The sequence below is a fragment of the Branchiostoma lanceolatum genome, chromosome 17, assembly GCF_035083965.1.
Source record: "Branchiostoma lanceolatum isolate klBraLanc5 chromosome 17, klBraLanc5.hap2, whole genome shotgun sequence".
NCBI classification, from domain to species: domain Eukaryota; kingdom Metazoa; phylum Chordata; class Leptocardii; order Amphioxiformes; family Branchiostomatidae; genus Branchiostoma; species Branchiostoma lanceolatum.
In genome coordinates this window covers 12,632,046-12,644,167 of record NC_089738.1, presented here as the reverse complement: position 1 = coordinate 12,644,167, position 12,122 = coordinate 12,632,046, and the positions used below count along the sequence as shown (strand labels likewise).

General features: G+C 41.0%; 2 protein-coding genes and 1 non-coding gene across 5 annotated transcripts in view; 1 reads left to right on the top strand and 2 right to left on the bottom strand.

Moving 5' to 3' along the window:
• LOC136422696 (uncharacterized protein C5orf34 homolog) overlaps positions 1-3,784 on the top strand; it is a 37,000-nt gene extending 33,216 nt beyond the window's left edge. The window contains exon 12 of the mRNA XM_066410531.1: positions 3,362-3,784. Coding sequence (XP_066266628.1) covers positions 3,362-3,597 — 236 coding nt within the window. The 3' untranslated portion in view covers positions 3,598-3,784. The remainder of the gene's footprint in view (positions 1-3,361) is intronic.
• On the bottom strand, positions 3,650-11,029 carry LOC136422697 (uncharacterized). Of its 3 annotated transcripts, none has more exons than XM_066410533.1 (8): positions 10,658-11,029; positions 9,593-9,832; positions 8,606-8,908; positions 7,793-8,086; positions 7,331-7,570; positions 6,755-6,949; positions 5,681-6,198; positions 4,855-4,998 (listed from the first exon to the last, which is right to left on the bottom strand). In XM_066410533.1, the coding sequence occupies exons 1-7, from the start codon at positions 10,713-10,715 to the stop codon at positions 5,723-5,725; spliced, it is 1,806 nt and encodes a 601-aa protein (XP_066266630.1). In that variant the 5' UTR covers positions 10,716-11,029; the 3' UTR covers positions 4,855-4,998; positions 5,681-5,722. The 3 variants fall into 3 exon arrangements, with proteins under 3 accessions (XP_066266631.1, XP_066266630.1, XP_066266629.1); XM_066410532.1 differs by having other exon boundaries at positions 5,691-6,198; positions 10,658-11,028; XM_066410534.1 differs by lacking the exon at positions 5,681-6,198 and having other exon boundaries at positions 3,650-4,998; positions 10,658-11,019.
• A 600-nt stretch (positions 11,030-11,629) lies between these two features.
• Positions 11,630-11,738, bottom strand: Trnaf-gaa (transfer RNA phenylalanine (anticodon GAA)). Its single transcript has 2 exons — positions 11,702-11,738; positions 11,630-11,665 (listed from the first exon to the last, which is right to left on the bottom strand). It is a non-coding gene; the product is annotated as a tRNA-Phe (tRNA).
• Between the last annotated feature and the right edge of the window lie 384 nt (positions 11,739-12,122).

The following is a 12,122-nucleotide window of genomic DNA, read 5'->3' as shown; positions in this document are numbered from 1 at the left end:
CTGGTATTAAAAATGTTTATCATATCAGTAACAGGACATATCCTTCATATCTAAAGCCTGTAGGACTATATGATTCCATTGGCAGTATTAATTAGATGACCACAAAACGTTTTTTTCTTGTTTGCTTTTTGCTGAAGAAAAAAGTCATCAACTCGTCAGCTTTAAGAGATTTTATACACTATATCATCAAAACTCATCAGCTGCAGCTGTTTTCTTTTCATCAGAAAAGTAAGATGCTGTCCCTCCCTGTAAACTGGACAGAATGGACCAGTCCAGTGGTTTTACTGGTGAGGATTGAATGATCCATCAATGTCAACAGTCTCTCCACCTACCTGTCAATCACTCAACACTTCTGGACTCTCCCATGAAATTGGCACCATAGGTACTCTTCAAGCAGAGGTTAGATTCCGGCTGGTTTTTGCTGCGGTTTTTGACATCTTTTTAGGCATTTTTGTCCATTTCTAGCTGGCGGACAGAAAAGAAAACATATCACAAAATAGAAAGTGACAAAAACGCCTGAAAAGACGTCCAAAACCAACTGAAGCCTAACCTCTTCCTGGAGAACACCATAGGTACATATTCATGGAAAGTGCTCATCCTATAGTAGTAGTAGTAGTAGTATCCAGAATATAATACAGGAAACATGTTATTTGCCATTGGAAGTGAACTCACAAAAGCTGTAACAGTTTTTGAGTGTTCCAGTTCACTTCCAAAGGCAAGTAAGATATTAAGATTCTTAGCATTTCCTGTTTTGTTAAAAGCTCCTTAGCTATTGTGACCTCACAGCGGGAACTTTGTAGTCTATAGACTCTCCAACTAAAGGCTTGCATAAAGAAGGCCCTTCGAGTGGAATCGTGAAAGAAAAAGGGATAACGTGCTACCTGGTACCAACATGATGAATTCCTTATATTGACTATAAATACTTTTTAGGCTCATCTGTATTGCAGCTTAGCCTGGATGCCATTGTAGTTAACTTAGTTTTTCCGTGGCCTGGTATCCAAACCTATATCATTGGCTCCCGAGTCTATTCTGTCCTCTCTGACAGAAGAGGGAGCTATAATAGGTTTGGATACCAGGCTTGTTTTCCCATTCGCCTAGTTACTGTATTATCTTGATTGGCAAGGGTGCAGTAGGGAGCCCGGTAAACTAACTAGGATGGCGTCCAGGCTAATCGCAACTGGAATGACTCTAAAGATATTTGACAGAAGGTATGAGGGTATCTCATGTATCCGCAGTCCTAGATTACATTACTGTGTGCTCAAGAATCATTTAACTGTAGGATTTCATTTTGATAGGTTACGTTTGGGAGACATTTAAAATAGGCTGATTCCATAGCGCCACCCACCTCCACCAATTCATAATCATTCTCAGTTGGGAAATTTGCCATACTTCCAAGGAATTATGATCAAGTACACAGAGTAGATGCCTTTCCTAAGTACTGGGCCCAGAGGGATGAAAAGTTTTACTGCTGCTTTTTTGCAGAGTGGTAACCCAACTACTGTGGGGATAGAAAGTATTTGCTTTGGAATCCAGCACAAGGGGGCTTGCACCAAGAATTGGGTAATTTGGGGTGGTAATTTGGGGTGCCAGTTTTGGCAGCTCAAATATATAATGGGGGCCCGCATGTTTTGTCAATGCTCAAATTCAGAAAATCAGTGGCTATGTGTTACGTTGAATTCGACAGGCTGGCCTGGCTTGGCTTTACGCTACATTCAGGCGCCAATTACACTCCACGTTAGATTTGAACAGCCCTTCTACATTAATTATGTGTTAAAAGGACTCATTATATGTGAAGGGGTATGCAGATCCCCATATAGATGTAGCCAAAGAAGTACCAAGTGCTGCAACAGGTGTATAGCTCCTGGTCAGTGCAAAGTCGAATGGTATTTGTTGAGAGGAGGGCTGAATAACTGAATTCCCTGACATGAGCCCCTTAGTCTGAATTTTGTCAGGCTAGTGAACTGTGTTCTGGCAGGTTGCCATTTTGGTGAATTTGTTGTTGTCACAACTGAGCATTTTGTGAGGGAAACACATAGCACCTGCTGCTGTCAATCCTAACATCTTTCTTTTACCTTCCTTTTGCAGAAATGCCCTTAATAATTTCCATGTTCTTGTAAATCTTTTAGTTATCAGAAATAATTGAATAATTTCAATGTTTTTTTAAACACTTGAGATGTCATAAATGATTGTTAAAGAAAGGCTAAAGTCCAATAGACTGATCCCAGCTGTCCATCAAAATTAGTGGTTCAACCAATGAGAGAATGGCTGCAAGTTAATCAAAGTTTGCAATTTGTACATTCATTTTTTCATTTTGCATTTCTGTGACTAAAGTAAGGGGCATTGGGCAATCTGTCATTCTTTTTCAATAGTGCTTATCAATGAATGCTGGGTAACAAATAACATGCTACATAGAGTTAAAGTAACCAATTATGCTACAAGAATAATTCACTGACAACGCTTCACATTAAATTAAAATGTGCTGGCTACAATTACAGTGAATTAAAATAGCTTGCTATGCCTTTCAGTGAATAGCGCACACCCTCATGCTTGGCTGAAAAACTCGAGCAGTGGCGATGCTGTTACTGGAAAAAGTGTCATGCTTCTCCTCTGTCTGAGGTTGGCCACTTTTTTTAAGTTTAAACATGACATAGTATGAACCATGAAACTGCATTTGTTTGGCCAATCGTTTTATGTCACCACTTGATGTCTACAAAATTAAGGCAGCAGGTGGTGGATTGTCTAATTTGTTCTTACAGGAAATTAAATTTTGGTAAGATTATGAAGTGTTGTATAACGTGACGCTTTGGATTAAACTTTGAGTCAAAATGTAGGGTGATACTCAGGTCTTGGATTATTGAGTAACACATTTTTGATTTGACAGAGATTACCGGCATTAGTCTAGCTGTAATCACAATATTATTGAAGGTGCTCTGTTACTTAAATGGGACTGTGTGGGCTGCAGGGATAAATAAAACATGCAGTTTACCTGTGTCAGCATATCTTGCAAAATTACCATCCTCAATCCATTTCAAGGAGAGAATATCATAAGTTAATTTTGTGCATGAATTGTACGTGTAACTCTAGATGCAGACATTCAGACTAAGCTGCAATGTATGTTTTATGTGTTGAAAGATGATACCTGTGCTCATTCAACCTACTTGGTATTGCAGCAACTGCACTTTTTACTAGAGATGACAGGGGGCACACCTGAGTGCCAAGCAAATTTTATAAGGTGCTACAAAGTGTGCATTTTAAACAATGATCTTTTCCTCATGTTGTACTTATTGTATTCCAGAAATGTGTACCATCATCTATATAGCCTTTTCATTTAATGGTTCCTTCCTTGACACAGTTCAATCAGACATTCTGGAGAATGCAGCTTTTCCGTGGACTGCAGTACCAACAAAGTACGATAGGGGGAGAATGGAAGCAGAGAACGCCACCACACACCCTTCTCAACTCTCAGCTGCTGGCATTCCCAGGATTCCTTGTGATCCCACAATGCCGTTGGATATAGCAGCTATTCTAAAGATGACCTCACAAGCCATAGAGGACATCAACGTCTTACAGAGTAAAAGGAAAGACATGAGGTTTTAATTATGATATAAGAAAAGTACTCTCTTCATCATACACAAATGAAATACATGTATTGATGTAATCATCTTTTAATCATTCTTGATTGTTGGTCTCTCAAAGATAGTGCATTACAACAACATTCAAGTTTTCTGTGAAGTTTTCTGAGTTGCAGTGTGTTATCGAATAAAGAACTACTTATTTTATTGAATTCACAACAGTCATTTTTGTTAAGTGTGCTAGTTTTTATAGATTATCCTCCTGAACAATTACAAATTAGAATATATCAGCTCTGTGCAGATCACTAAGTGTTAATCTTGCATATTCATTTAACAGAGAAGATTTTTTTAATCAAAATAAATTAATAAATGGGAAGTTAAAGTTACCCATGTGTCACAACATTACTGAAGAAAATTAATAACATGATCAAATACATATATCTACATGTAGCTATATACATTATATTACTTAATATCATTAGTTAGTAAACTGTACAATCATTGATAGAAGACTTGTCCCTTTGTCAAAATTATTTTTTTACAAGTCCTCAGATAAACTTTGTGAATGTCCCAATGTAGCATCTTTGAATAGCAGCTAATTCACGGTTTCAACTGTGCATGCAGCATGCATGAGGTCATTAACTTGTGAACAGTTTTTGTGTCTAGAGTCTAGACTAGACCATGCTTGATACCATGTTCAGATATGTTTTGTTTGTGTCTCAGGGACCTTCAACTTTTGACATATTCCCCACAGTGCATCACACTGCACATTTCCTGGAAAACAGGCCCTTTGATTCTTGCACATCCCTTGTTGTGACCAGTGCACATCATCACATGTTGATAGTAAGATCTCAACAACTGCAGTGGAAGATCTATAGCAGCAAACCACTGAAGAGGATCTTAGTCTATTGGCCTGGTGACTTCTTAGGCGGTATAAGTTGGAATAGTGGCAGAAGAAGCCTGTATCTGTACAGTCGGTGTGACTTACAGTCTTCGGCGTCACACACCAGCTAATCGCAGGCACGTTGAGGCAGTTATGTCATGTTCAAGGCATCTTCGTACGAAGGAGGGGGAGGGTCCTGTGAAGAAGCGTGTGCATAAGAAGGAGGATCTTCTGAGGCAGCAGGCTCTACTTGCACCACTACCGTAGATACTTCTGGGTAAGACGGTGGATCATCGAACACTGCACCTGCATTGTCCACACCAGCATCTATGTCTTGTAGACTCACAGCGGTAGACTGAACGTCTGTGTTCTGTTGGTTCTGTGAGGGCGCTGGCGTGGTGTTGTTGTTGTTGTTGTTGTTTTGTCCACGTCTTCCATGTAGGCAGATGTTCATAAACACACAGCTTCCAACAACTATGCCAGCTATATGAAAACCGGTTAGTCCTCCTCCTGATGACGATGGTTGTTCAGGTTCTCTTCTTTCTGAAATAACAACGACATTGTAGGTCACATCCTCTGTGACGCCCAAGCTATATCGATATCCCAGCGAATTATTCGAAAATTATCAGCAAGCCACTGAAGAAATTATCACCTCCATGTACAGAGGTATTGCCTTTGGTTTGATTGTATGCCTGTCTGTCTATTTGTGCGACAGGAAGTGAAGGGCAAAAGGTCAGTTATGTGAGTGGCATTGTAGGTCACATCCTCACACCCAAGCTGTATCCCAACGAACTAGTGGAAAATTATTAGTAAGCCACTGAAATTATCACCCCCTTGTACAGGGGTATTGTTCTTGGTTTGCAATTGATTGTTTGCCTGTCTATTTGTTTGTTAGTGCGACAGGAAAGTGAAGGGCAAAAGGTCAGAGTTGTGTGAGTGGCAGGAAGTAGAATGCAAGAGTTGTTAGAGTGTATCAGTTATCAATGAACATTGGCTGACAGACAATCCAGGGCATGGGGTCACGTCAATAGAAGAGGCTTCTAATCATTCACGTCTGATCATGAGGTATTGTTTTTTTGTCGTCTGTATTTTGTTTTCTTCAGATACTAGTACATATTTTCCATATGCTTTCCGCATTTGCGGTAAAGTGACAGAAAGTGATTGATGGACAGGTACGGTAATGTTAATCAAACCATATGTAAATGACTGATAAAATAAAACTGACCAACACATACGAGAAACTGAGTAAGAGATCTGCAAACTCTTGCTATGTCATGTTCAAAGCTGCATCATACGAAGGAGGGGGAGGGTCCTCTGAAGACGCATGTGCATAAGAAGGAGGATCCTCAGAGGAGGTAGGCTCTACTTGGACCACTGATGAGGATACTTCTGGGTAAGACGGTGGATCATCGTACACCGTATTGTCCACACGTTCGCGTTGGCTCTCAGTGTCAGCGTTTGCGCTTGTCATGTCCGGCAAAGAAATAAAGGAATGTACGCTATCGGCATCAGCGTTAATGTCTGGTAGGCTCACACTGGCAGACATAACGTTTGTGTTCTGTTGGTTTTGTTCATGACGTTGCATGCAGGATAAGGCCCTGGTGATTTCGCAATTATTGTGCTGCAGCCAATGTTTTCCATGTTGCAAGAGGAACATGAACATAACTACTCCCAAAAATATGCCGAGGATATGAAAACCATTTAGCCCTCCTGAGGATGACGGTTGAGCTTCTGCTCGTCGTTCTGAAATAACAATGACATCCTATGTCAGAGTTGTGTGAGTGGCAGGAAGTAGAGTTCAAGAGTTGTTAGACTGTATCATTTCTCAACCTTGGCTTACAGCTGACAGACAAGCCAGGTCATGCATGGGGTCAATGGAAGAGGCTACTGCCCTTTTGAGGTCTGCAGAACTTAGCTCTATTGAGGACATTATCTTGCTAATCATTTTAAACGACCAGATTTATGATTCCAAACTTGTTGAAAATTATCTAATGAACAGAGCGTAAGCTTAATTGCAAAGTAGAGATGTCGGACTGATATTGAATCATTGGTTATGTTCAAATCAAAGAACTTTGTTATCCAGAGCCTAGGCATATTTTAAGGTAGAAAGGTTCACTTTACAATACTTCTCTGGGACAGAAAATTTTAAAGACAGCAATTAGGGTTGAAGTTATCACAATAGATATTTTGTAGTGTGTGCACAAATGTGAGGCCCAGTGGCTCTAGAAATGGAAATGGACACCGCCCCAAACACCAAAAGGAAGGGGATTGACTTTATAATAATTCGTTATAAACTTACGTAAAACCGACGGACAAAACCTCCACTCCCCAGTGCTTCCCCATCCGGTGGTGTAACCGGCATAGGCCACTTCCAGCGGGTCGGGGTCCGTCCATTGCAGGAAAGGACGCGTCTCCTCTTGCCTTCCAACGCTAATACTGCCGTCCACAGTCCAGGCTATCCAGAACCCTCTGGACTCCGTGGATGATAGAATACCTGCAGGTAAGATCATAAAAGACTTTGTCAACGTTCTGCTATATTTCGTGTGTCAGTATGAAGGAGTACTTCTTCGGCAGACCTCTTACACTTACAAATATGTGATCAAATCCTTAACTGTTCATTCAATACACGAAAGTCGAAAGCGTTATACTTCATCTTGCCGAAATTTCGGCCAAGCAACGACCTTCTTCAGAATGATCTCTTCCTTTTGGGCACGTGACCTTAGGTGCCAGGAAGTTGGTACCGACTCCCTGCCAAGGGAAGGTTTGGTCTTTTTTTCGGTGTTGAACTCAAATGAAAAGTACTGAAATAAGCAGTTGTGATTTGTCGCAAGACCCTTTCTAACCAAATTTGTACATGTGACACTTTGAGTCCTACCTGGTGTTGCGTTGAATGCCCTGTCGGTTCCGCCTTTGCTACGGCGGATGGCGGACTTAGTGTTGTTCCATCCACCGATGACGATTTCGTACATGCCGTCGAGGTCGTAATTCTGTGACGACAGAGCCACGTGGACGTCGTTGTTCGCTTGGACTCCAAAAATGAAAGGGGACGAGTCTCTAATGGCAGCCAGGTTCCATCTGTACAAGTACTGGTCGTCTGTGCTTTTGTTCAAGCACCCTGTCATGACATAGACAAACAAGTTGCTTGCATTACAACCAACCCTTGTACATGCATTGTTTTAATGAGTGACGTCATAAAATGAAAGCACTCAATCACATATTGACTGTTCTAGTCTGTGCATGCCAGACTGTTGGATGCTGTAAAACTAATTTGACAAAATAATTCAAATACTGTCGGTCATAATTTACACAACAACTTCCTGACGTCTGTATCATTTACCTCCCAGCATCTCGTAGACTTCATTTGCCCAAGGTCCGCCTTCGCCGTCGGAAGCACAGGCGGTGGAAGGGCCGTACTTGTTGTAGTTTTGACGTCCACTGTCCGATCCGGCACACCAGCCGCCATTCTGTACAGCAAACACGGTAAAGCCACGAGAGAGTGCGACTTGGTAACACTTTTCAACGGGGTCGCTTCGTTCCTGATATGTGGCGTCCAGGCGTGGATCTGTCCCCTCTAGTGTGGCGATAGCGCGGTCAGCACTGTCCGTCCAGCAACCCAGGCTTCTGTACCCTCCTTAAATGTTTCGAGGAAAGAAAATGATTGTTCAAACCATATTCAAACATTCTGAAACCAAATTAACCATTGTTATGTGGCATAAAAACCCACCATGACAACGTCTAAAATATGATGACTTACGTTGATAAAGGTTAGACATCCAAGTAATACGATACGCTAAAATACTATATACTGGATCAAAGTTTCAATACTTTATCCAGTTGCAACTTGCTTGAGTAAAGATTTTTGGCGCAAGATGCCCTAGTTAAGATTTTTGGCGCATGATGCTCTAGTTTGTTTTCCATATGATGATTTTTTGACAGACTGGTATCCATTGAGACATACACGCACACACACAGACAGACACACGCACACACACATAATTTTATAATTTGATCTGTAGTTCTGTGTGAATGCTTGTAAAAGTCAACGCAATTCAGTTGTACACGCTGTCTTGTACCCAACTGCCCGTTAATTCATTCAATAGAAATCATCGGAAATCTTAACCAAATCGCGCAAAGGAACTAAACGCCATACCTATAATCTGGTAGACTTCGTTTGCCCAAGCCCCGCCTTCGCCGTCCCCCTCACAGTCCGAGGACGGGCCGTGCTTGTTATAGGTGTTCAGCCCGTCGGCAGACCCGAAACACTGCCCGCCATGTTGGACAGAAAACACTGGGAATCCACGGGAAAGTGCTACCTCGAAACACTTCTCAATGGCATTGTCACGTTCACGGTACTGGCCGTCTAGTCGTGGGTCCGTCCCCTCAAGTATGGGAATGGCGCGATCACTTTCGTCCTTCCAACAACCCAGGCTTACGTACCCTCGATTTTCAGTTGCTGTGTAAGGACATATTAAAGAGGATGATATCGATATCATATCAAAGAAGAAGTCAAATGCTACTACAATGATAACTTAAGTTGGAAGACCTCATACCTCCGTGAAACTTGTTTAATTGAAGTTCATTAATTATTAACTATCAATAATGTTTGGTTAACATACGATATGTGCCCATTAATGATCCGACTGATGCCAACATGTACATAATCTATGCATCATGTGCATGTTGACGTTCATTTCTAATCAATTTACATACGTCACAGACATGCTTTTTTCACGAAAATTGTGCAAATTAGGTCCTTATTTAGTTGTTACATTTTTATATTCCCCTTTATGGCAAAATATCGTATCTTAAAACGTACATTAAAACAATAAAGATACGTATATCGTAGACGTACTTTTATTATTTTAAGGTTAGTTTTTTTTGACACGGAAATGATGCCATATCCCATCCACATGGCCACGCTAAGCATCGTCATCCTTTCGTAACCCCCCTGGCCTTCCATCGCAACATATGCATGGTTAATATGCCCCATATGAAATTTAGGGTATCGTTAACTAGTGATCAAAGCATATTGACTGATGTATATGCAAACATTGAAATGCCGAGGAGCAGATGTAGTAGTAGATATAGATAAAAGGAGGTCATAACACAGAACTAAGGTTACATAATCAGACCTTACCAGCACAGACTGGTACGTCACAATACTCCCATCTAGTGCCGGGATCCGTGGTGTAGCACCAAACTCCGGATTCACCGTCCGGATTCCGGCAGTAGTTCTGCTCCAGTCCGGATGATGGGTGATTAGCAGGTGTCTTACTGTGTGAATGGGGTGTCTGACTGTCCCAGTGCTGACACGTCTTGTTCGTTCTGGTCACAGAGACTGTTCCTCTGTAGGACCCATCACCCGCCTGGCAGTCTCCTGGTTGATGGAATTTAAAAAGATAGTTATTAACACACGCTGTCTTGATTTTCAAGTGAGGTATCAGCAAGTTTGGGATGTTAATAAAAACATACGTGGGGTAATGATGCTTTATGGTAGACGTTTTTTGGTACGTTATTAATACAATACACGGAAATTATGCCATATTGATTACTCATTATTATTACAGTATGTTAGTCCTTCATGTTTTCTGAACGTTATTTTGCCTCATGGTGCATTATATTGAAAATACTACTGCAACAGTACCAAGCTTTGGGAAAATCAATGTCGAGCATTTCATGAACATTCATGATCAACATTTCTTAAACGGTAACAACGCCCACCTGTCGACATTTCGGTTTGTACCTAAAGAATTCAGGTACACGGTACCGGACGGTTTAGGCATAGGTCCGGTTTGGATACAGGTTTGGCCACTTCTCTTTATTAAAGTGATATATGTTGTCAACTGTATTTTTAGTGGTCGATTGTCGACTTGATATGAGGATTTACATATTTCAATCTCAAAACAAGACATATCTGCAAGTCGTTCTAATAAGTACATGTACTAAGTTGTCATCTTTGTGCCGGATTTTACGGCTATATTTAGTCTAGAAATGGTATTCGCTACTCGGTTCTAGTTTGTTCAGGGACAGGCATAGGTACAGCAAACGTTCAGTGTTCGAATGGTTCAACCTGTACCTAAACAACTTTACAGGTAACGTTACATGTACAGGTACAGGTAATGTACGTTACAGGTACACAGCCCTCGTCAACACGGTGTTCAGTGACCCGGTAAGAGTAAAGATGGCGGATACTGGTACTCACCTGACGATTGTCCAACAAAGAATAACAAGACGACAAATGCTGTCCACAGGTCCGGCATCACACGCCAAACCTTGCCGAGTCTTCTACTGAATGAGGCTTATACAACTTGTCCCTCGCGGGATAGTCGGAAAACTACCAGTTGACGTCAGACCAAACAGGTAGCATTCAAAATCCAAGACGTAACCTGCTAAGAATAGTCTTTTGTATCTTGCCCGACAATATCGGGTGACTCATCAGGCGTGTGCCCTTTGTGACGTAGTAGCTTATTCAAATCCGGGTATTTGCGGCACAAGCGCTTAAACGTTACGAATTGTACCTTTGTATAGTTTCTGGTGGTGCATCCCCTCACGCAAGTAAAGCTCGTGACGTTATTTGATTGAAAGACAATAATGACAACACCGATAGACAATGGAACGACCTGTCCGACACCTGTCACCAGTGCTCATGCACTGAGTAAGCAAGCAAGCAAATAAATGGGACTAGAAGCAAATATAGTCAGCATAGCAGATATCGTAGTCATTTCTTATATCAAACTGCTCGTTCCCATAAATAAGCTGCTGCTGGTTTTGTTGGAAAATGAATTTATTTCACAGTTTGCTACTTTCCACGACCTGTTTTCCAGGCAGGATGTTCGGCGACCTGTCTTATAGCTTATGCAACAACCTTTCTTTCTTTCTTTACCCGTTCTGCTACATATATACACGTATGGTGACATGAATCTGCTAGTATTTACCCAAAAAATATAACTACGGATTTCCTACATCAAATAAGTATAAGCTTGGTATTGTCTGATATGAAAATGTAAAAGAAATCACGTTGATTTTCGTATAGGTATATAAGGACACACCACACGCGATGTCTTGAAATCAATAAAAAGTAAAAATAGAAACTATTTTCGTTTAAAAAAAAACATACATGTAACAGGACATTGCCAGGAAAAGAAATAGGGAATAAAAAAAAGACAAAAAAATTTGCCCCGACCCGGGATTGAACCGGGGACCTTTAGATCACCAGTTTGACAGGCCAGTGTGTCGGCCTCCGGGACTTCAGTCTAACGCTCTCCCAACTGAGCTATCGAGGCAGTTGAAAACACCGACTAATTCTACAGTATTTATATGCTGGCAACAACAGTGGGCAGCACCCAATTCGATAAGATTTGGATTGATAATAGTTTAGTGGTGAGGATATTAATATCTACAATCATGAAACTTCTCTTTCGTAACCAGCTGACTCAGTACTGCGTTTATACGAGGCAGCCAGGCACGATTCTTGACGGCTGTCTAGTTATGATTTTATTTGTGCCTGTATCATTTCCAGCTTTGTTATACTTTATAACATTCATGTTGCAATAAAGATACAATAATTTTAATTTGAAAAATATTGAAATTATATATCTTATTATTTTCAATGTGAGAACTTAGTACAGCTATTCACAGAAATTAACTTTATTATAGGCACTATTACT

Excerpts from the sequence above, each read along its gene's own strand:
- LOC136422697 (XM_066410533.1), bottom strand. The coding sequence starts at position 10,715 with ATGCCGGACCTGTGGACAGCATTTGTCGTCTTGTTATTCTTTGTTGGA. Across the intron at positions 8,909-9,592 it reads TGACGTACCAGTCTGTGCTG|CAACTGAAAATCGAGGGTAC; the intron begins GTAAGGTCTGAT and ends GTCCTTACACAG. Across the intron at positions 8,087-8,605 it reads CGAAGTCTACCAGATTATAG|GAGGGTACAGAAGCCTGGGT; the intron begins GTATGGCGTTTA and ends GAAACATTTAAG.